The sequence below is a fragment of the Pelmatolapia mariae genome, linkage group LG22, assembly GCF_036321145.2.
Source record: "Pelmatolapia mariae isolate MD_Pm_ZW linkage group LG22, Pm_UMD_F_2, whole genome shotgun sequence".
In the NCBI taxonomy this organism is placed as follows: domain Eukaryota; kingdom Metazoa; phylum Chordata; class Actinopteri; order Cichliformes; family Cichlidae; genus Pelmatolapia; species Pelmatolapia mariae.
This window is the reverse complement of record NC_086245.2, coordinates 4,354,220-4,375,266: the sequence shown is the minus strand read 5'-3', so window position 1 is coordinate 4,375,266 and position 21,047 is coordinate 4,354,220. Positions and strand designations below refer to the sequence as shown.

The window sequence follows — 21,047 nt, the reverse complement described above, 5'->3', positions numbered from 1 at the left end:
CACGTGATCAGTGACGTCCGAAGCTTCATTTAGAACAGAAGTGATTCAGTGGTTTATAAGCAAGCAATCATTCGCAGGATTTGTGGAGTGTTTTGATGATGAGAGACAGCGAACCCCTGATTTTTCTATTGAGAAAAACGGAACCAGCGAGGAAAGGGGAGGTTCCGTCGCGTGGGAGTATTTTGAGTTGATTTTGGTCAATTTATTTTATCTGGAAAGGCGAAAAACGTCAAAAAAAAAAACCCGGCCAGGAAAATCTCCTTTATGTTTTTCTGTTTTATCCTCAGTTACGTTGACACAAAGGCCTCTGCTGTGACGCTCACACCTCTGATGAAGTCTCACAGTGTCAGCTTTCTTTTTATAGATATAAAAATATGGATATGTACTGATAAGTGATCAGAATTATAATATTTCTGACTGTCTGAGGCAAAATCTTCCTGATTCAAATCGAATCAAATCTAATCGAGTCGAATCGATTCTGAAAATCAGTTACGACACTCAGCCCTGTGTATGAGCATTTTCCCTTTCTAGTTCACAGTCAATCCTTCCTCCAGGTCAAAAATATGTAAAAGAAAATTGGCCTAATATAGTGATATTTATAAACGTACCTGTCTGTCCAGTGATTAATTGCATGAGTACATGGAGGCTGGACCTCACAGCAGGAGCATACTCCATAACCTGTTGTACTTTATTATATGTATATTATATATTTTTCACTTATTGTATTTACCAACATCAAGACGTCACGAGTAAAGAAAGACCACACCGCGGCGCATATTTAAACAAGGAAAGTTTATTAAACCAAATTATTTCTTAAACAAATAAACACATTTTTTTTCGGTTTGCAGTCCTGAATATCACGGCACAAGCAGGATTCACTGCACTGTTAATCTTAGCTATGTTATATTGCTGCCTCTGTTCGGTGGTGTCGAGCCAAACGGACTTTAACGTGTGTTTGAACGAGCTGACGGTTCACTCGTTAAGCTGAAAGAAAGATGCTTTAATCACAGGAGTCACACATGTGTCCACTGTACCATCTGGGAACTCTTCTTGTTTAGCACTCGTAATAACACAAACACTAAATCCTCCTTCTCTTGTGCTGTTTTGTAGCAGTGTATACACCTGAGACTGTCACCTGTCTGTCTGTCCTGCACTCTCTCTCTGTTTCTTTCTCTCTGATTGTGGAATAAAAGTATGAACATGTATTTATAAGTTACACTTGTGTTTGAATCCTGCAGCTTATCACACATTTGATTTCCATGTGTGACGACTGCAAGTGTCCAGAATGAGGACAGACTGAGGGACCCACTGCTGCACATCATCTGTGAGGCTTTGCATCCCTGATGATCCACCAGGACAAACTCAGCAGTGTGTGAGGAAGAGGAGGAGGAAGAGCCAGCAGCAGCTGACAGATGGAGAGAATAGACAGACTGTTCCCTGTTTGTGAAGGACTGCTAGGAAAGTTTAACATAACTAATTGTCTGTCCTGAATCAGTCTTATTAGGTAATGTTCAAATAATGTTATCATCCCAGTGTTTTCAGTGTGGGAGAAAGTACTCAGGGCCTTCAAGTTACACACTATGAAAGGCAGCAACAAGTTTAATATTCAGAAACCTAAAGTATGTATCAGCAGCAGAATGGAGCTAAAAATAAATGTTTGTTTCAGTTCTATGAAGCTTTGAGTATTTTGGATTAGTAGCACTGCTGTGTTTGTTGCATCATATTGCTGTAATTGTTTATATGCTTTATATATTCTGAGGTAAGTTGATCTATAGTGTTACATCATATTCTATAAGGATGTTATGTGTTTGTTTACTTTCTGCCCAGTTTGACCCATTTAGCAGAAGTCAGCCTGTTTAAGGCTCTGATATCTATTCTGTATGACTTAAAGCAGTTATGACATGGTCTGATTTTCTCACCCAATAAAGGAATATTTAATATATCAGTCTACTCTTCATTCTATCAGAAACAGTTTTCACAGCTCGTACATTTTCCTTTTTACACATATATGTAAGCATTGAGCCAAATTTAGTAATGCCAACATATTAAATGAACAATATTTGTCTCTTATATATAATACATCTATATATACACTGTCAAAGATACTTCTCTTTGAGTGAAGATTTAAGGTGATAGGAAATATAAATAACTGCAACTTGAATCTTTGACACAGAGTTCACTCACATGAATTTCACTCACATGTGCTGTACCAGCGTACCTGCACATGTGATGTGACAATAAAAGTGATTTGATTTGAGTTGAGAGTTCAAGTTCACTGCTGTAATGACTAATAATGATTAATATCAGAACTTTAATATTGGCCATATTATATTTACATGACCAGCTCTGCGACAGACTGGCGACCTGTCCAGGGTGTACCCCGCCTCTCGCCCTATGACAGCTGGGATCGGCTCCAGCGCCGCCTGCAACCCTGAGAAGGAAGTGAATGGATGGATATTTACATTACCAAAGTGAGATGACTTTAGTCTCATGAACAACATTAGCTAATTGTTATTTACTAACTAATCTTAAATGACTGTTCAGTACAGAAATGAAGCCCAACAATCATGTTTTACAGTCCTGTGGTCTCAGCCTCAGATACTCAACTAATCAAACAGAGCTCATATTGAAACTAGAAAGTGCATTTTCTGAAGAAACTGCAGTGTGAATGCTTGAATCTGAATGTATGCACTGAAATGAATTAATTGCTGAATTTAAGTTAAAAATGTTGAATGAGATAAAAAAAAAAAAAACTGAATTTTTAACCTGAAAACAAAAGTGCTAAACTGCTAAAAGCTGAAGTGCACAAAGAAGAAGTTGGAAAATAGCTGAAAATGTTTTAAATGTAAATTAGAAAAACCTAAGAAATGAGAAAAGAAAATTTAGCATCAGAAAACATCTGAATAAATATTAAAAGTTCATATTCTTTGAATCACTGAATGACTAAAATGTGATCCCTCCACTTGGATCCACAGAGTTTAAAAAGTTTAAATGTCTGAGCTTTGAAAGACACGGTGCTGGAAAGAGAAGAACGATGGCGACGTTTTGAGGGTAAAATGATGGCTGTAGAGCAAACACTGTGGACACAGCAGCAGTTGAAAGAGAAGTGTTTAAGATGAATCTTGGCACAGTGAGAGACAGAGCTCGTTAGGCAGGCAGGTGTGAGCCTGGTTGCTATAGTGACTGCACCCAATGGCTCCATACACACGGACACAGACATGCACCTCACTTTTGCTGCTTAAAATGAACAGAAAAGTCAGGTCGAAACAAATCGCTCCCAAATGAAAAGTACAGGTCCTATTGACAAAATTCTTTCACCGTGAGCGACAGCAATGTCCAGTCTACCTAATTCTCAGTTTTCATGCCTGTGGAGTTTATTATATGGACGTGGTGACAGTGTAAAGACAGCCTGTACTTCTGACGGTGTTTGAATGGTTTTTCTAAGTTGAACGGTTTTGAAGGAGATAGACGGCGAAAAACGTACGGAAAAGAAAATAATAATAAAGATTTGAAGAACAATACTGTGAATGCTTTTACAAGCATTCACACTAACAAGCAGATGAACAAAAATATGTTCTCCTTCATTTCTGTCAAATAATGCTGTATGAAACGTTTCCAGCAGTTAGTGTCATGGTTGCTAGGCAACCTGAGCAGTGTGACTAGACCTTCCCATTTCACAAGCCTCTCACTTCCGGTCTTCGAGGATGCGGCCCACGTAGACCGCGAAGGCTGCGTCCTCCAAGAATGCAGACCCTGAACTGGGACACACCCACTGTGTGGTGGTTTTGCTGCACTGCTGTATGTGAAGGGCTTTCTATTGATGCCTCATTGGTGGGGGTTGGACTTACTGACCACACAGACCTCCTTTTCAAAATGGCAGGAATTGCCACTTCCACATGTTATGGAACAACCTAAATAAAACAACAGAGTTCATGTGTTAAATACATCTTTTTGCACATAATTTCCTCCCTTTGAGAGTCTTAACTTTGAATCCTGGGGTTATCACAAATGTGCAGTTGTTTTACTCCAAAATAAAACTTTTATTCAGTGAGTTTTGTGGACAGCATGTCTCACACATTTCCCACCATATCAGGAAGCAGACGGCAGGGTGAGGCTGTGGAACTGTGGAAGGGGATTCAGCCTTACTGCTGCCAGAGGATGAGGTGGAGGAAGGGCAGACAACAAGCTGAGCGGAGGCTGAACAGGGCCGGTGTGGCTCCACCTGCTGTCCATAATAAGAACTGTTTAACGTAGGACTCTGACGTTTTTAGGCATTACAGTATCTAGAAGAGGAAATAACCTTTTCAGTGGAATTCACACCAGCTCAGAGTTTGATTTCTTCTACATTCTGCTGATGACATAATTACTAATATACACGATAAGAGTGTAAACTGTAAACTGTTCGTCTCCTGTTTTTGTGATTTCAGTTTCAACCACACTGTAACTGCCTGCACTCTCCTCCTCACCTCTCTTTGGAGGGTTGACTCCAGGTATCATCCACCTTCACTCAGCTCCACACATGCTCACCTCTCCACCTGTCTCCCTCTCCTTCACACAGGTGTGTTGCTTCTGCTGACTTCATTCTTCTTCTCTCCAGAGAAAGTTTGCATCTAACCTTTCAGTCACAATACTGTGACTGTTGTAAAGCAGCTGCTGAGCAGGATGGTGTTGTCCCAACGACAGCATTTGGAGGCTCAGCACTGAAACATCTAACAGTTATTTAAGAGTTTGTGTTTACAGAGCTGCAAAGCTAATTTTACCTTATTTTAACGACAAGCTGTGATATTTAGCTGTGAAGATTTTCTGTTTTGTTTGCTGGATGGAGACAAAGAGTGATGGCTGTGCTTGTTCAGCAGACACTGTTTCATGACACCACAACAGACTTTCTGCAGAGAGAAACACTTGCAGTGAAGTGAGGTCAGATCATAACTGATGTTTGTCGAAGTCAAAGCCCAGAATGGTTGATTTTGTGCCTCTAGAGGGCGCAGTTGAGCACTTGTAGCCACTGATTTGAAAGGTTGTCCTCAGAGTTGTGGATGTAAGTAGAAAAATACATAAATATGAATAAATTTCTCAGGATATTTGTGTAAATATCAATCTTCACATTTGTGAAGATTTTTTTTCAACAGTAAATTTAAAAGGGTGTAAAAAAAAGGTGAAAATTTCAAAATATACGTTTTTTTTTCTGTGCCTTCTTGCTTTTTACTCTACAACCTCTCTATTCATAGCTGCTGCCTACACACAGAGACAGTCATTTGTAGCAACAATCAAACAGTTATGAATATTGTCTGTGAGTCTTTGATAAATCTGCCATATCTGGAATTTGTAAAGTAAATTTTCATCTGCAAATTAACTACCAAACAGTCTGGAGCGGTTTTCTATTCTGGACCGTTTCATCTCTAATCAGCAAATCTGTCGATCATTTTCTGTAAAACCATCTCTGATTTACACAGATAATCTGAAGTTTGAACGAATATAATGAGTGCTGTGAAATTTGATCCTCATGTATCAAATATTTTTAAATTCAAATCAATTTTCATATAGCGCAACAACAACAGATGCCTCAAGGTGTTTTATATTGTAAGGCAGTGGTCCCCAACCCCCGGGCCTCGGACTGGTACCGGTCCGTGAGTCGTTTGGTACCAGGCCGCGAGAGTTGAGGCTCAGGTGTGAAATGTATGGTTTTCAGGGTTTTTATCGGTTTTCAGCGTTATTTTGTTATTGTTTTTATCTTAACTCGGTTTTCCTGGGTCTTTTCACGTGTGTTATGAATAAATCTTCTTTTTTTCGGTACCGGCACTAGTTTTATTTTCTTGTATTTATCCGCAACACCTTAAAGGCCGGTCCGTGAAAATATTGTCGGCCATAAACCGGTCCGTGGCACAAAAAAGGTTGGGGACCGCTGCTGTAAGGTAAAGACCTGACAGAGAAAACCAAGACAAACAACACTCTATGAGCAAGCACTTTGGCGACAGTGGGAAGGAAAAACTCCCTTTTAACAGGAAGAAACCTCCAGCAGAACCAGGCTCAGGGAGGGGCGGGGCCATCTGCTGTGATTGGTTGGGGTGAGAGAAGGAAGACAGGATAAAGACATGCTGTGGAAGAGAGACAGAGATTAATAACAGATATGATTCAATGCAGAGAGGTCTGTTAACACATAGTGAGTGAAGAAGAAACACCCAGTGCATCATGGGAATCCCCCGGCAGCCTACGTCTATTGCAGCATAACTAAGGGAGGATTCAGGGTCACCTGGTCCAGCCCTAACTATATGCTTTAGCAAAAAGGAAAGTTTGAAGCCTAATCTTAAAAGTAGAGATAGTGTCTGTCTCCTGAATCCAAACTGGAAGCTGGTTCCACAGAAGAGGGGCCTGAAAACTGAAGGCTCTGCCTCCCATTCTACTTTTAAATACTCTAGGAACAACAAGTAAGCCTGCAGTGTGAGAGCGAAGTGCTCTAATAGGGTGATATGGTACATTAAGATAAGATGGGGCCTGATTATTTAAGACCTAGTATGTGAAGAGCAGGATTTTGAATTCTGGATTTAACAGGAAGCCAATGAAACAACACTGTTGTTCTCATATATCTGTAGTGCATGAGGCTCTGACACACATTTTGAATTTAACCCTTTTTCCACCACACACACACACACACACACACACACACACACACACACACACACACACACTGAGGTCAACTATCCAGGGGCGGATCTAGAGAAATTTTCTTAGGGTGGCATGAGGGTGTCAAAGAAATCAAATGGGGGGGCAAAATCAAAGCCTTTTTTTCCCCCCAAACACATATGCAGGTGGTTACATATGGTTAAAATGATTCAAATGCAGTAAGTATACACGTTTTTCATATAAATATTTTCTATAACTTAATTATTGTCTGTAGCCCACATAATTACACACTTTAGTTACATAAAACATGTGAGTTTTGATGCTATGTACTGTATAGCCTGTATAATAAATAAATATGTAGCCCAATAAGTATAAAATCCAGAAAGCTACACAACATGGGGCGCTTCATTTACAAACACAAGTCTAACTTAAGTTTCACTGTTTTTTGTTAGAAAACAAATCACGTTGTTACAGCTTAAATTACACAAAATGTCAGAAATCTGCACTGTCATGAACAACAATGTAAACCTAATTTTTCATGATTTGTTGGATTAACCCTCTGAGGTCTGAAATACAACCGGCCATTTTTGACTCCTTTTGAGTTTACGTTTGTATTTCACCCTCAAATTGTTTCATTTTATTTTTCCCCCTTGCCTTGTTTGGTATCATTCTTTTCAGCTCAACTGAATAGTTGTTTTTTTTCACTGACATACTGCATTAGTACTACTATTACTATTAATAGTACTATTACTGATCTGAAATCACACAAAGAACTTAAAATCCTAGTAGTATTTTTTACTGTAAAAAACCACAGACATGTTGAGTAAATATAAATTGTACATTTTGTAAACATATACAACTATTTATCTAAAAATGCAGCCAATACACCTGCCGTTTTTTTCATTTTGTACAACCATTTAAAAATATTACTAAAACTAAAATGAGAGAACAATCAGGTGTCGCAATAAGATGCCCCACAAATGATGTGTGCCAGTAAAAAAAAGTTTGTCCACCAAAATGTGCCTTAGTGACATTCATTAGTGCCCTCACTGACACACAAAACCAAACGACTACACAACAGAACAGCTACACAACACAACACACTAAGTATACACTCCACACTAAACGTCACAAATGGTCACATCTAAAAACTCTCTCTCACTCGCTCGCTCTGTCTCGCTGCCATTACCGTCACCCCCAAAACTTTTCCCTCTTCCTAAACAACCAATCCCTTTTTTTAAAATTGGTCGACATGGTACATTTTTCCACCGATAGGAAAGCGGTGGCTTTTTTTCCCTTTCTTTATTGTTTTCGCGTTGTCCTTAGAAAACGCTTAAAACACACACACATGTAACGCTTCCGTTCTTCATGAATCACAGACGCTCAGAAAGGTTGGCTTTTGACGGTTTATTCTGCAGAAGACATAAAACACACTCAACAGGTGTCTTCAGATGGTACCAGCAATTGTAGCTCCCTCACAGTGCAAACGCGCGCTGTCTTAACAGACTTACAATTAACTTTTTATTAAAGAAAAGATGGAAAACAATAATTTCTCCCATTTTACAGTCTGTCACACCGTACTTGTATACAAAAAGAAATCTTATCACTTATCAAAATACATTTCACAACCATATAAAACAAAATAACAGGATAACAGAAGTATCACCGGCTAAACATTTCCCTCTAGTGGACAAATTAACAGTAGCGCATTACATTTTCACTTGCTTGTGCTTTACAGACAAGATGACTGTTAACAAGCTCACGTACCTGCAGAAGACATAAAACACACTCAACAGGTGTCTTCTGATGGTACCAGCAATTGTAGCTCCTACAATGTAAAACAACATCACAAAAAGCACAGAAAAACAGTACGTCCAAACACATTTCCTGCTTTGCGCAGCAACCACTAGGGGGCCGACAAAAGCTTACTGCCAAAGAGCATAAATACGGCAGAAACACTGTTTAACAGCAACCAGCCTTTGTTTCGGTTACACAGTAACATCCTAACATCAATATAAACCTATATACATCGACATGTACAACTTATGTAACAACATTCACACCAGAAACCATAAAAATGCCAGAGCCTTTCATTACAGAACAGTGCAAACGTGCGCTGTGAGGAGCGGAAGCCTTAGCAGCTTCTAAATGCTAGAGTGAGATCCGGTTTCTGGGTTTTCAAAATAAAATACAACAAAAATGATAAAATTCACACTTAAAATAATAATTAAGACCAGGTAAGTGCATGTTTTTCAGATGTCTTTTTAACTCCGTTACACTCACCCCCACTGAATTTTATCAAATTTGAGCCACAGGTACCCACACTGGTACGCACCAACCAAACAGAGGTCAAAAATCACAGACACCAACTAAACGTATCCCTAAGGATGAAGTGGGATGGGAGCAGCGCTAAACTCCCAACCCAGCAACTGGCAGCAGAGTGCCCGAAATACACCCTACTAATACCCCTTACAAGGCGTGTACCACAGCTCAAAAGGAAAAACAAAAAACAAAAATGTAGAGTACATAACAGCAAGTACAAATCCCATCACTCAGGTATGCATATAAACAGAACATTCAGTAAGAGAAGGACAGAATCAAAGACTTACAAACTGACTTCACATCAAACCTGTCGCGAACCACGACTTGATTTGACATAGTCTGGATCAGTCTATTCACCGGTTTGACAAGTCGCCCAAGTCTGGTTCTGATCCGGGAAGCATTCCCGGTTTGGCTATAGTCAACCATTGGGGACTGAGCAGTAATGGCAGGAGCAACTATATCCACCGCTACGGCAGGTGTAGTAGAGCATACTTGCAATCCCTCCCCACAGCTCGTAGCAATATTGACTTCCTGGGACGTCGTGCTAGAACCAGCTCGGTCGAAGTCCACTCCAACAGACAAGCCAGATGCAGCCGGCAGGACTGAATCCACGCTTGAAACATCAGTAACATCTCCCTGAGACCCGCTGGACTCCGTCAACTGCAACACCCATGCAATCGTCCTCTCTCCAGGGTCCAAAGGTTCAGAGACAACCTCCAGGTCAGCTGTCCCATCCATGGCATCGGGTGAGCAGTTACCATGAGCACCAACACAGCTCACAGCAGGGGCATTCAAATCCCCCTCCCCAGACGCAGCCCCATCATCAACTTCAGGCGCTGTGTCCACATCCCATGTAGAGGAGACGTGATCCGAGGTTCCAACATCATCCTCCAGGGGCAGGAAATTCGCCACCAACAGCAGATTCCGGTGGACCACTCTCTCTCGTCCGGAAACAGAATCTTCAAAGTGTGAGTATCATGGTTCACATCGATCACGGTGTAGACCGTTGACTCCCACCGATCAGCAACCTTCTTCTTTCCCCTCTCTTTCCTGTTAGCAACCAGGACTCTGTCACCAACCTCAGTCCTGGAACCCGTCCCTCTCCTGTTATAGAGATGCGAGTGACGACGCTTCTCCTGTGCAGCTCGGGCGCGTGCAATGACCATTGCTTCCTTCACATCTTCCCTGAGGGAAACCACATACCTGTCATAACAGGTAACAGCAGGATCGCTCAGGACAGAGCGGAACAGAATGTCAACAGGCAACCGGGGCGTGCGGCCAAACATCAGGTAAAACGGTGCAAATCCAGTTGTCTCATGTGCAGTGCAGTTGTACATGAACGTCAGAGTCTGTAGCCGACGTGGCCAGTCCACTTTCGAGTCTGGCGGCAGAGCACGAATCATTCCACCCAGAGTCTGGTTAAAGTGCTCCACACTGCCGTTCCCCATCGGGTGGTAAGGCGTCGTGTGTGTCTTCTTCACACCAGAGACTCTGAGGAGCTCACTTATCAATTGGCTCTCAAAATTAGCACCCTGGTCGCTGTGTATCCTTTCCGGAAAGCCGAACACACAGAAGTACCTGTCCTAGAGAAGCCTTGCAACCTGTTTAGCCGACTGGTCCTTGCATGGGAAGGCCTGCGCCCAGCCAGTGAAGTGGTCTGTGATGACCAAGACATCGACGGACTTGTGTGCGGCCTCAGCCGACCAAAAGTCGATGCAGAGCAACTCCAACGGTCTGGACGAGGACACGCTGACCAAAGGAGCACGCCCCTCTGGTTCGACAGTCTTACTGACTACACAGCACTGGAATCCCCGTATATGGTCTCTCACGCCACGCCCAAGGTTCAACCATAAAAATCTCTTTCTAGCCAGGTCTAAACTCCTGAACTGGCCCTGGTGACCAGCATCATCATGGATCCCTCGGGTTGAGGACCTCAACCCGAGTCAGGAACCATGAACTGCAGTCGTCTGTTACCTGATATCTGATCTCTGGAGACTCTGTACAACACACCGTTGTTGAGGACCAGCTTCTCCCAGTGGCTCAGGTATCTTTTAACAAGGACTGGGTCCCCTACCCGCTCTCTCCTCGAGGGTCTCCTGTGTCTCTCAACGTAGAAGACGACGCGAGACAGCGCTGCATCCTGCAGCTGTGCATCCCTAAGTTCTCTCTCCGAATAGGCAGGTAAGGCTTCCAGACCGGGGGACACCATCTGTGGCAGGTGATGCAGAGCCTCTATTGCTCTCCCTCTTGGGCCGACATCCCACTCGACATGTGACTGCAAAACAGCTATGACAGCATCTTCAGCCAGAACCAAGGGATTCAGACCCTGCGTGCCTTGGGACACGATGGAAGCTCCACCACTGGATCTACCATTCGCCTCGCAGTCGGTGGACGACCGAAACGCCCTCTGGATTGATGCATGTGAAACATCTTTTGCCTCATCAAGGAAGTCTGCATATCTCTCAGCCAGCAGTCTGTCACTTACATTATCCTTCACAAAAGGCAATCGGCTCAGGGCATCCGCCACAATGTTCTGACGGCCTGGGACATATTTAATGTCAAAGTCATAGCTTGCAAGTTTAGCCACCCAACGTTGTTCACAACAGTCCAGCTTTGGCTTGGTTAAAATGTGGGTCAAGGGGTTGTTATCAGTCCAGACGGTGAACTTGTGACCTTTGAGCCAATGACTGAACTTGTCGCAGACTGACCACTTTAACGCCAGAAACTCCAGCCTGTGTGCTGGATAGTTTCTTTGAGACTGAGACAGGGATTTGCTGGCAAAAGCAATCGGTCTGGGCTTAGTTCCACCGTCCTGGATTTGAGCCAACACTGCTCCAATGCCATCCAGTGATGCGTCTGTCGACAGCAAGAAGGGGCGAGAGAAATCTGGGTGAGCCAAAACGACTGTATTTAACATCAAGCTCTTGAGCTTCTCAAAAGCGTCCTCTTCTCTGGATCCAATCCGAAGCACTCAACTTCCTGCATGGCCGCCTCACCTTAGTAGTCCCCTTGCCCTTCTTCACAGCACCTCTCAGGAGCTCGAACAGAGGTCTGGCGACAGCAGAGTACATGGGAACAAAGTGTTGGTAGTAATTAATCATCCTCAAAAATGATCTGACCTTTCGTTGGGAAGGAGTCACCCCATCAGTGTCCATGAGGTCCACGCTCCTCATGCTCGCGATAACTTCTACCTTGGATGGATCTGTTGATACCCCATTTTGATCAATGATGTGACCGAGGAACTTCACGGATTTCCTCAGGAAGAAGCACTTTCTGGGAGCCAACTTCAAGTTATGCCCGCGCAGCCTCTCAAACACCATTTCCAGGCGCTGCAAGGCAGTGTCCTCGTCTGGAGCAAACACCAGGAGATCATCCAGGTAACATAACAGGCTCAAATAATTCTGGTCACCAAAGATGCTGGTCATCATGCGCATGAAGCTCGCAGGGCTGTTGCACAGACCCTGCGGCAGCCGATTATACTCATATAGACCCATGGGCGTGGTGAAGGCAGAATATTTCCTGTCATCTTCATGCAGCGTCATGTTGTAGAAGCCAGACGTCAAGTCCATGGTACTGAACAGGCTGTTTCCCCCCAAGGCAGCCAGACAATCTGCTTGATGTGGAAGAGGATGGGCATCCTTCAGGGTTCTCTTGTTGAGCCAGCGGAAGTCATTGCAAATGCGTAGATCGCCATTCTTCTTCCACACAAGCACCAATGGTGATGCATACTCACTGGTCGATTTCCTGATGATGTCCCTCTCCTCCATCTCAGTCAACACTTGTCTCAGCTTCTGGTACTGACTCGGGGGCACACGCCTGTAGGGAAGTCTGAAAGGCCTGTTATCTGAGAGGCGGATGCGATGCACAAAGTTTTTGGCTTCCCCACAGTCGAGATGATGGCGGGAAAAGACATCCTCGTACTGCAAAACCAGGTCAGCCATCCTCTCTTTACACTGTCTTGATGTCTCACAGGACTCTATGTCAACATCACCAAGCCCAACAAGTTCGAGTTTCTCCTTCATGGAGGTGGGCGTGACTTGTGGCGACATGGCCGACTGATGGCTGCTAGCCAGAGTTGTCTCCTGGAGTGCTGACCCAGATAGCAAGACGACATTGAATCTATGTTGATTTTTCATCCGAACCGTCGTATATGGTCGGGGTTGAAATGCCAATGTTGTAACAACATTGAAATACTGTGGTAAACCGACGGTCTTACTATAGAGACGTTGTAACGATGTTGATTCACCGTTGTTTTTTTGTCACTGATATTTGATCTATTTATAGTCGACCAGGTGACAACAACAACGTCGAGAAAACGTCTATTTATAGTTGACGATCATTCGGCTCCGGTCACCATCAAAAACCATCGATTTGTAGTTGAGCATTAAATTGCATTGCAACTGATCGGGTATAAAGTACCAGAGAAAGTAGATTTATTGTTCATTTGTTATCAATGACTTGGTCTAGTTCACCAGCTTTAAAAAATCGTGTCTACGTGCAATTTATGTATAGTTGACCGGGAAATTAAAGCAGCGATCACTTGGACTATTCCACAGCACCCCTCTCACATTGGTACATCCCCCCAGGTATTGTCTTCTACAGTAGAGCGGGACATTTGATTTACTCTCAGCGGAATTGACCGGAGAAGGCATCAGTTCATGCACTGCACTGGCCTGCACCACGATTAGTATAAGGTAAGAATGAATGATTTTTTTTTCCTACTCGTTATTTCCATGTTTGCATTTGAATAACAGTAAAAAACTTTAAAAAGTTTTTTACAGTTATTTACGTTGCTCCCACAAAATGTGGGAGCCCGAAATTGTGTCTATACTTCTTACAATCCGGCAACAAATAAATTGCACTGCGAACAAAGTATATCAACAAAGAAAACATTTTTGTTTCATAATTTCTTCGTTATATTCCCTTACAAAGCTAGCTTTAACGCTTCGAGGTTTCCTTTGTTCTTGCCGTCGCCTCGGCGCTTGACCCAGACTTTCGCTCTGTATATAGTTGCTTAGTACTACAAAAAATTCTAAATCTGTGATATATGATTGATAAACGTAAAGTTAACTGTATAAACGTGTTCAATGACTTTGTTACTTTTGATGATTGGAGAGCACTCGCTTCAATTCGCACACGAAAACTTTAGACTCAGTTTGAAAGCTCACGCAGCATGCCCACGTGACTGTACGTTGCACGCTCACCTAACTTTACGTTGCACGCGTACATGACTTTCCGTTTGTGCCTTGAATAATGAATAAGGCTACGTCCACACGTACCAGGGTATTTTTGAAACCGCTGATTTTTCTATGCGTTTGCACCTTTTGTCCACACGTAATGTATGTCTGGCCGTACATTGTGTTTGTATTTCCAGGCACATTTCACGAAGCAGAACGCAGTCTTCAGAGATATCCACGTGAACGCTGTGATACGTCTGACCTTCAGTCCGAAGAAGAAACCCAGACCAGTCTTAAAAGAAAGCACAAGTAAAACCTTTTTATTCACAAACATATCTTTGATTGTTAAGAATTTATGATCTTGTCTTTTATACATATCTGTGGTGCTTGCATACTGCAATATCACCACATAATATAGTCCAAAAAGTGGAAGTTTGTAAACTTTTTAAAAATGCAAAGCCGTGTACACTTGTGCACTTCAAAAATTCATTGTATACTGCACCTTCTTGCACGTCTCTGTTTCCTGTGTGTGTTGTTAGAAATCAAACTAACTTTAGGAAACAATATGCCAAAAGCATATTTACAATTACTTAAGACCGTTTTTAATTTCTTTTCTTTAGACCAAATCCCCTGTACACATATACGGACTCAGAGGATGAGCAGCCTACAAAAAAACGGTTTCCCCAGGCCCCTCGAGTGAAAATACCAGGTAATAAAATACTGTCTAGTGTCTGTGTACATATCTGTGTCTGACACAAGGAAACTTTTTTGACAAGTTGTCTGTATTCTTAAATACTTAAAAAATGATCTTTTTCTAAACAGCCCTCATCACTCCGCAGTCTGCCCCCCAGCCCACTGATAGCAACCATCATAATGCCCCACCCAGCTTCCGGCACCTTTCGCCACTCCGGCACAAACCGACACAGCTTTGCGATCTCCCCAGCATGCAGAGTCTGATGTCTTCCCTATAGATGGTATGCTTTTAAAAAAGCTTTAAAGCTGCATCACAATGTCATTGTACTCTTATCTAAAAAAAAAAAAACCTAATTTATACTCCTGAATGTCATCTTGTTGTGATTTTTTTTTCTGTAGATTCCAGAGACTCTGTGAGGCCACTATTACAAGGCAAGTTTGAAAATCTTGGAATTTCACAGTTTACATGGTATAACAAATATATGTGACAGGCAAAAACTAGTAAACACTTTTAGCAGTTACAAGAACTAACAAATGAATATCCAACAAAAGGGAATAGAAATACATTGCACTGCCAATACTTTGGTTTATTCTTTGTATGACTTGAAAATCAGGCTTTAGGGAAAACCAAATGACATGTTTCTATCATCAATTACATGAAGTAAACACACAAGCACTTGCATACACATTTAAGACATGAGACACGCTAATTCCATCTCATAAAATGTGTCTATAGGTGAGACGCTTTGCGTTGATTGGTGCTGCTGGACCACACTGGAGGTGCGAGTCCGCCGTGTAATGGTTTATGCCATTACAAAGGAGCTGGCCTCTGTACTCAACTGGACAGGGAAAAAAACCAAGGACCAGACAAAGCAAAAAAGGGCATTTAAAGAGACAGCGCTGTGCAGATGCATATTTGGTAAGTTTTAACATTTATTGTAGTTTTATGAGCCTAAAGTGAACAATAAAGGGATCAATTGATGTGCTGAGTGCGTTTCACATTTCCTATGTCTGTTTTTTGCTATATTACTTTGTCTTTCTTAATAACAAGACTTTCATGTCCGGTTAATCTGGAGATGGAGTCTTTGGTCTTCGGCTTGTTTTGTCCTCGGGTTGTACACTTTGTACAGCCCGAGGACCCCATGTTTTCTTTTTTTTTTAAAGGATACACGGCACACCATGCTAAGACATATCACATTTTCAGCTTATAGCTCTTTGGGAATCAAATGCGGCAGTTTGCTGATTTCCGCCTGGTGACTTTCATGTTTATCAGCCTAGGAGTTTACATACTTTCTCACTGCTGAAGACAATTAACAAGAGCTTATTCATGTGCTCTAATTCCCTTTTTTTGTCTTTGTTTTTTTGTGTGTGTGTCTATTTTTGTCCTAGATGGCCTGGTGCAGCAGGTAGGGGCGAACTCTATGTCTGAGTTGGTCTTTGCTCAAGCAGTCCGGAAATGGCTCAGATATGCTCCAGATCGTACGGGTGGCACACAGGACGCCGATCATCCATCCCCATCCCGGAGTAAATAATAAAAAGTGACGTGAAACATAGAAATGTAAATAGGAAACTTTGTCTTTTAATAAAGTATTTTGCAAATGATACATGTCTATTGACCTTTTTTGTTTTTTTTGTTTTTTTTCAATAAAAAGCAACTGTGCGAAAGAGGTGGAAAATCAACACCATAGCTCAACAGTGTTTCAATGTCAACAGTGTTAGAAAATATAACATCGAATCAATGTCAGGTTTCAACATTGATTCAACATCAAAACCTGACGTTGTTTCAACATTAAAAATGGGTGCAAGAGTGACGTTGGGTCAACGTCAGATCTCAACGTTGGTTCAATGACATCGCCTGATATTGACTCAACATTGTTTCAATGTTTCCTTGCTATCTGGGGAAGCATCAAAGTCCTCAAGCGCCACACAGGAGTACACGTCTGCTAGTTTGGCGTTACGTCGCAGATGTACAGGCTGCTCAGACACATTGATCAGTTTCAATGGGACCCATCTGTCACCCCACAAGGGAGTAACCAATCTAGCAACCAAAATCCCTCTGGGTGCTGAGCGGGATGACGAGGGCCCTGTCATCACTGTGCTGCCAGGGGAGACATTGACGTTCTTTGGTAGTTTTCCCCATAACAGATATTCGCGACCCGGTTCAAGGCACACAGCTGAGTTACACCTAACTGTGCCTACTCTGTCCGGGACGTCCGAATCTTTCCATGGGGTCAAACCAGAAAGCATCGACAGAAAGTTTTCAGTCTCAAGGCTGGTCTTAGAGCAATTACTGGAGACCGTGTTCCAGTAGGGCTCACAACGTTTAGACTGGTGTAATATGTGCTTTATGACGTTCGTCCCCAGTATCAGGTCGTCAAGCTGCCCTTGAACCACCAGAATGGGAACTATCATTCTGCAGCCATACACCTCCATCTCCACATTGAGGGCATACTTAGGCTTCACACGTAGCCCTCCACACCCAACAAGAGTCACATCCACTTTGATAACATCTTGATCAGATATCAGTCCAGAGTCACGCAGCGTCACCTCAGCTGCTTCATTCATGCTGCAGGCCATGGAACCACTGTCCAGCATACCACCCATTTTCAAAAGCCCACCGAAAGTGACCGGAGTGTAGAAAAGACTGTCACTATTGCCGACTTTGTGAATGTTCTGAAAAATAACTTCAGAATCTTTGCATTTCTGTCTGGCCTCTTCATACACTGACTCCGCATCACAGATATCAATAGTTTGGGAGTATCCCGTAAGACCTGCACTGCCTCCCACCGAATACAGGTCGGCTAGTTTCCCTCCGGCTGGACCTGGCCGACCTGTACTAGCCGGGCAGGACAACCGAACATGGCCAGGAGCAAAGCATGAAAAGCACAGTTTATCAGATAGGCAGTGTGATGCTGTGGTATGTCTCGGATCACTGCAGACTTTGCAGGCATCCTCTCTCCTCCGTCTATTTCGTGAAAACTGATTAAACGCCCCCCTCCTTGGTGTCTGAGTGTTGTGGTGCTGCATTCTCTCCATCATGGCCTGAAACATATCCACCATCTGACCCATGAGCCTTTCCTCTGACTGTTGAAGATTTTGACTCACCGCAGTCGAAGGGGAGAAACTCAGACTTCCGATGAGGGGCTCTCGTGTTGCAGCGGTGGAGGGGAACGAGCCCACCAACCCCTGAAAACCTGAGGATGGGGGCGAGAAGCTTCGGGAGCATCCCTCTGGCACAGCAGCTGCAGGTGAGGTGTTCGGGTGCACGGCGGTGATCGTAGAATTACAGCCCTTCAACTGTGCAGCGCCGCTGGCTCTACCATTAGCTCTCACCTCCCTTTGATAATCATCAATCCTTTGTTGTACGTCCCGAGCAGTCCACTCATGGACAGGCTTGCACTTGAAAACATAAGACAACTCAGGGTCAGGGCAATGTTTCACGAACATACATGCTACTTCATGGGTTAAAGGGGTTGCTGTCTGCCCCTGTCTGCGTAGCCCCTCTATGGCTAGTTCAGCAGCCTTGTTCAGTCTTATCCAATAATCTACCGGGTTTTCACTTCTGGTAGGGAGTGTTGCATAGAAGTCAGCAAGAGGGAGGCACGATGAAGAGTCACTGAAATAATGGCGAAGGACACCAAAGACCAGATCAGGCTTCTGTTTGACATCAAGACCTGGGTCACTACGAAGAGCCACTCTGACCACATCTCTGGCCTTCCCCATTAAGTGGCTAATAATTTCGTCAGCCTGGCCATGAAGGGGACCTCTTGCTTCCATAGATAAGTCGTTGCCATGTCAATCCAGTCCTGAACCGAACATCTGTCTGTGCCATCACCCCTAAAAATTTGAAGCTCCTTATTGGGCTTAACATGAACAGTTACATGTGGTACATCTCGAGCGGTACTGTTACATTGCTCAGTTTGAGTCTTAGAGTCACCAGTCAGATTCACAACACCAGCTGACAACAGTTTAGTAACAATGGATTCACCTATCTGGGCTCCTATTTGCTCAACCATGTCAGTAAAGCTGTGTACAGCATCACTGTCTCTAATTGGAGTGGAAACCTGAGGCAAATCACCCATACCCCTACCGATGGGAATAAAACTCGGGCTTTGGCCTAGCCCAGTGTCACTGCTCACAGGACCAAACTGTGTGACATTACTGGTGTCAACTGCATGAACTAGTCCGGCACCTCTACCCTTAGGTAGTACTGGAGTGACAAATTTATCCATCCCCAAGTCACACACTTAAGATAATAACTGCATGTGCGCTCCGTTAGGGAAAGAAAAAAAAAAACAGAGATAAAAATAAGAAAAATAACAGTATAATAGCAGCAAAATGAGGAAAAGAGAAAAAAAATTATAATAATAATGTCCAAATAATTCGAGTGTATAACCACACGTTGTATATCAAAACACAGACACTTTCACCTTTGTCTTATTCAAATCACACCCCTCACCTTTTTGTTTGTTTTTGGGTTGTTTATTTTTGTTTCTTTTGTCTAAACTCACTTGGTTACAACAACCCACATTCAACTTGTGAACAGCAGGGGAGCATAACAGCAGCCACGGCGATGAGCATCAAGCTGATCTGAAGATCCGAATGGTCACGGCACCAGTGTAACGCTTCCGTTCTTCATGAATCACAGACGCTCAGAAAGGTTGGCTTTTGACGGTTTATTCTGCAGAAGACATAAAACACACTCAACAGGTGTCTTCAGATGGTACCAGCAATTGTAGCTCCCTCACAGTGCAAACGCGCGCTGTCTTAACAGACTTACAATTAACTTTTTATTAAAGAAAAGATGGAAAACAATAATTTCTCCCATTTTACAGTCTGTCACACCGTACTTGTATACAAAAAGAAATCTTATCACTTATCAAAATACATTTCACAACCATATAAAACAAAATAACAGGATAACAGAAGTATCACCGGCTAAACATTTCCCTCTAGTGGACAAATTAACAGAAACGCATTACATTTTCACTTGCTTGTGCTTTACAGACAAGATGACTGTTAACAAGCTCACGTACCTGCAGAAGACATAAAACACACTCAACAGGTGTCTTCTGATGGTACCAGCAATTGTAGCTCCTACAATGTAAAACAACATCACAAAAAGCACAGAAAAACAGTACGTCCAAACACATTTCCTGCTTTGCGCAGCAACCACTAGGGGGCCGACAAAAGCTTACTGCCAAAGAGCATAAATACGGCAGAAACACTGTTTAACAGCAACCAGCCTTTGTTTCGGTTACACAGTAACATCCTAACATCAATATAAACCTATATACATCGACATGTACAACTTATGTAACAACATTCACACCAGAAACCATAAAAATGCCAGAGCCTTTCACTACAGAACTTACCCTCACAGTGCAAACGCGCGCTGTGAGGAGCGGAAGCCTTAGCAGCTTCTAAATGCTAGAGTGAGATCCGGTTTCTGGGTTTTCAAAATAAAATACAACAAAAATGATAAAATTCACACTTAAAATAATAATTAAGACCAGGTAAGTGCATGTTTTTCAGATGTCTTTTTAACTCCGTTACACACACAAAAACGTGACGACAGTATTTAGACAAAAGCGTGGCTTATATATATTATCACAACTCTGGATTTACTGGCCTGTAATTAAAATTTAAAAACTTTGAAGTCCGAACTTTCAATGTGGGCTGAAATAGAGACTCAGCGTGGCTGCAGCTTGTTGCTGTGTCAGCTTACATCAGTCATGTGATTTGGAGGTGCAGCGTGTCCGTGGACCACAGAGGGTTAATTAACACTCACCTTCCTTCCATTTCCAGAGTGTAACATCCAACCACCTGTGTAAAATCCGAAATTCCCATGGTGTTGTTCAAAATGTGCTCTGGCACAATCATAAGCACTGCTTGCTACTGAAAACAAGAAAAAAGCCGGTCCTGCTATGGGCTGAACCATTTGTTAATGGTGGAGGGGGGGACACTATACAATGTATTCAGTTTTAGCATTTATATTCACTGTTGACTGTAACTATGCTCAAACTGTTAATGCTATCTTATTTTAATAAACAACACTGTCATATGCAAGACTGGGGTGGCACTTGGGGTGGCAAGGGATCATTTTAGGGTGGCACTTGCCACCCCATGCCACCCTTCTAGATCCGCCCCTGCAACTATCGCAGAGTGAAAAAAGCAAAAAGAGAAAGAGAGAAGTGACGTGAGGAACTCTGATGAAGACGCTCAGATATGAAA

The 21,047-nt window shown here is 42.8% G+C and overlaps 1 protein-coding gene and 1 long non-coding RNA gene across 4 annotated transcripts; one reads left to right on the top strand and one right to left on the bottom strand.

Annotated features, from left to right (window-relative positions):
* Positions 1-14,817: 14,817 nt before the first annotated feature.
* Positions 14,818-15,658, top strand: LOC135932691 (uncharacterized). The gene is made up of 3 exons (XR_010573592.1): positions 14,818-15,094; positions 15,213-15,245; positions 15,550-15,658. It is a non-coding gene; the product is annotated as an uncharacterized LOC135932691 (long non-coding RNA).
* Positions 15,659-16,663: 1,005 nt separating this feature from the next.
* LOC134619815 (uncharacterized) lies at positions 16,664-20,706 on the bottom strand. Of its 3 annotated transcripts, none has more exons than XM_063465641.2 (2): positions 20,605-20,706; positions 16,664-19,910 (listed from the first exon to the last, which is right to left on the bottom strand). In XM_063465641.2, exon 2 carries the CDS (start codon positions 18,588-18,590, stop codon positions 16,680-16,682), a length of 1,911 nt encoding a protein of 636 aa, XP_063321711.1. In that variant the 5' UTR covers positions 18,591-19,910; positions 20,605-20,706; the 3' UTR covers positions 16,664-16,679. The 3 variants fall into 3 exon arrangements, with proteins under 3 accessions (XP_063321711.1, XP_063321712.1, XP_063321713.1); XM_063465642.2 differs by lacking the exon at positions 20,605-20,706 and adding an exon at positions 20,481-20,511; XM_063465643.2 differs by lacking the exon at positions 20,605-20,706 and adding an exon at positions 20,189-20,203.
* Positions 20,707-21,047: the final 341 nt, after the last annotated feature.

What these genes read in the sequence shown, in the direction of transcription:
- LOC134619815 (XM_063465641.2), bottom strand. Translation starts at nt 18,590, where the DNA reads ATGGAAGCAAGAGGTCCCCTTCATGGCCAGGCTGACGAAATTATTAGC.